General features: G+C 46.6%; 1 protein-coding gene across 1 annotated transcript in view; it reads right to left on the bottom strand.

Annotated features, from left to right (window-relative positions):
* The window catches only part of TXNDC11 (thioredoxin domain containing 11), a 63798-nt gene that overhangs the window by 16529 nt on the left and 44524 nt on the right, over positions 1 to 2745 (bottom strand). Inside the window, 1 exon segment of the mRNA XM_015572130.1 lies at positions 246 to 960. Within this exon segment, the coding sequence (XP_015427616.1) occupies positions 246 to 960 (715 nt within the window).

Below are 2745 nucleotides of genomic sequence, written 5' to 3'. Positions count from 1 at the left end.
AGACACAAAATTAGCCTCTTATAAATTATGACCAGTGTAGCCTAAATATTTCAAATGAGCTAAAGAGTTGACATCGCCCCCATGACCAAATGTAATGAGATCACTAGATAAAAGTTACCTATATCAAGTTATGCAAATATTGTGCTTTCCCCCGCACTGGCCACCCCCTGCCCCAAATCCGGCTGCTGCTCAGTGAATCTCAGGAGCCTGTGATGGATTCGGTTGACCTGCAACAATTGCAGCAAATTCTTTCACCTGAGCGGTGCTAGGAGCACCTAGCCTTTCTGCATATAACCAAAACAAATTTGAATCCAACAGGTAGAGGTTCAGGGTCTTATTGGTTCTGCAGCTCAGGCCTGTGAAGTTTGTGCTATTCATGTCCACTTCAGGAAAGACATGCCTGTTCTCCTCAATGTGAGGAACGGAGCTTGGGGTATCAACCTCACATTCTTTCTCAAGGGAAGAAAATGCAATGTTTGGGGATTTGAAGACATCTGGTTCAGAATCAATGAAGCCTGCCACACCCCTGTTCATAGTCCTGCAACATGCAGTGTAGTAGCTGAAAGGGCTGTAGGAACTCAGAAAATTGCTACACTCCATGCTGTCCGACACCACATGATAAAAGGCCTGCTCCTTGAGGTAGAAAGAATCCAGAGCTGCTGCCATCTCGAGAAAGCTGCACTGTGGCACACTAACGGAGCTCAGCCTAATGCCCACAGCTGTCTGGTTGACACATAGTTCACAGACATTGTGGGTCCTGGAGATGGAGTGCCACTGGGGCAGCACCACAGTGTTGCAGCAGGGGGACGCCGTTATCAGCGGCGGGTCCAGCAGCTGGATTGGGGGCTCAGATGCCAGAGACTTGACCACCGGGGCATCCACTCGCCGCAAGTGCTGAAGGAGCCGCTCCACCACCTGGTCCCCGTGACAGTTGTTGTACTCCAAGGCCACCTCGGTGATCTGCAACACAGGGTGGGCTGCATGAGGCATGGGATGACAGAGGCCTAGAAATCATCGGAATCTGATTCACAAGTAGGAACCCTGGCTGGAAGCACTGTGTCAAATCAAAAGCTGTCACACCGAAATCTATTAATAAGGAGGCTAGGGTTGTTTTTCAGAACATGTAATTCTATTAACAAATAGTGAACCAACTGTTTAGAGACGAAAGGGGTCTTAAGGTGGATGTTTTGGCCTATCATATGACAAGAACAAAGCATGGAGGGGTGAAGTGGCTCACCCCACAATATACATCCAGGTTGTTGATGAAAAACCAGAAAAAGGGCCGAAACCGGTTTGGCTCAGTGGATAGAGCGTTAGCCTGCGGACTGAAAGGTCCCAGGTTCAATTCCGGTCAAGAGCATGTACCTGAGTTGTGGGCACATCCCCAGTGGGAAATGTGCAGGAGGCAGCTGATCGATGTTTCTCTTTCATCGATGTTTCTAACTCTCTATCTCTCTCCCTTCCTCTCTGTAAAAAATCAATAAAATATATTTTTTTTTAAAAAAAGGAAAGAAAAACCAGAAAAAGAATTTAAATCTCAATTCCCAGTAAATTTCCTTTACACCTGGAAAACTCCTCCATACGTCTTTCTTCGTCTAAACTAATAGTAAAAAACTTCCCAAATAACTGAGTTGAATCAAAGCATTTCACACCATATATATTTCCAAATAAATTCAAGCCTCACAGGCTGCAAATTCAACGTTTTTTAAAACATACCCATCCATCTTGCCTTCCCCCATAATCTCTTTTTCCTCCTGTACCCACCCTCCTCAGGAAAAGGGCATCATCAAACTGGAAAAATCAGTTAATCCTTACTTTCTCCTCTGCTTCACTGCAGGCCTCAAATCCAGTCAGTTCTGGATTCAGCTTGGGAACAGGTCCCTCATTTGCATCCCCATGGCCGCTGCCTCAATTCAGGCCCTCAAGCTGTCACAGACCACCATTTTTTTGGCCCCTACTTTAAGCTTCCACACTGTGAATACTTTTTTTGTTTTGTTTTGTTAATCCTCACACCCGAGGATTTTTTCCATTGATTTTGAGAGAGAGTAGAAGGGAGGGGGAGATACAGAGAGAGAGAAAAATCAATGTAAGAGAGACACATGGATAGTTACCTCCCACAAGCACCCTGACCAGGGCCGGGGATTGAGCCTGCAACTGAGGTACGTGCCCTTGACCAGAGTTGAACCTAGGCCCCTTTTGTCTGAAAGCTGATACTCTATCCACTGAGCCAAACTGGCTAGGGCACCACTTATTTTGTTTTTAATATTAAAATTTAATAGCAAATATCAATACAAATTCAGAACTTTTAAGTTACATATACATACATTTTAAAAAGTATATTCCTAAGGCCTGCCTGCAAAAATGGTTTAGAAACAATGCCATCTCAGCATCAGTGAGCATTCCTAGAACCCAGATGTTGGTCTCTAAGTACCACACCCCCACCAGAGGGAACAGTGGTCTCTGACAGAAATGACTCCATATCACAGGCAGGGAGAGAGCACCTTGCATCTGAGAGCTGGGAACCCAAGTCAGGTTTTGTTTGGAGGACTGACAACTGCCCAGGCGGCTCTCCCCCAAGGACAGCTCCCCAGTTAAGGAATGCTTCCCGAGGCCCACGCCCTTGGTGTGGTGCTGTCATTGGTCTCCACATCCAAGGCTTGCACGGACTCCAGCTGCCTCTGTGGGGACTTAACTGGCACTGGGAGCTGGTGGTGTAGATGCCGACCACCTCTCATGGGTCCTGTC

This window comes from Myotis davidii, unplaced genomic scaffold (genome assembly GCF_000327345.1).
Source record: "Myotis davidii unplaced genomic scaffold, ASM32734v1 scaffold209, whole genome shotgun sequence".
NCBI lineage: Eukaryota > Metazoa > Chordata > Mammalia > Chiroptera > Vespertilionidae > Myotis > Myotis davidii.
Note: the sequence above shows the minus strand (reverse complement) of the source record. Positions and strands in the feature narration are given on the sequence as shown.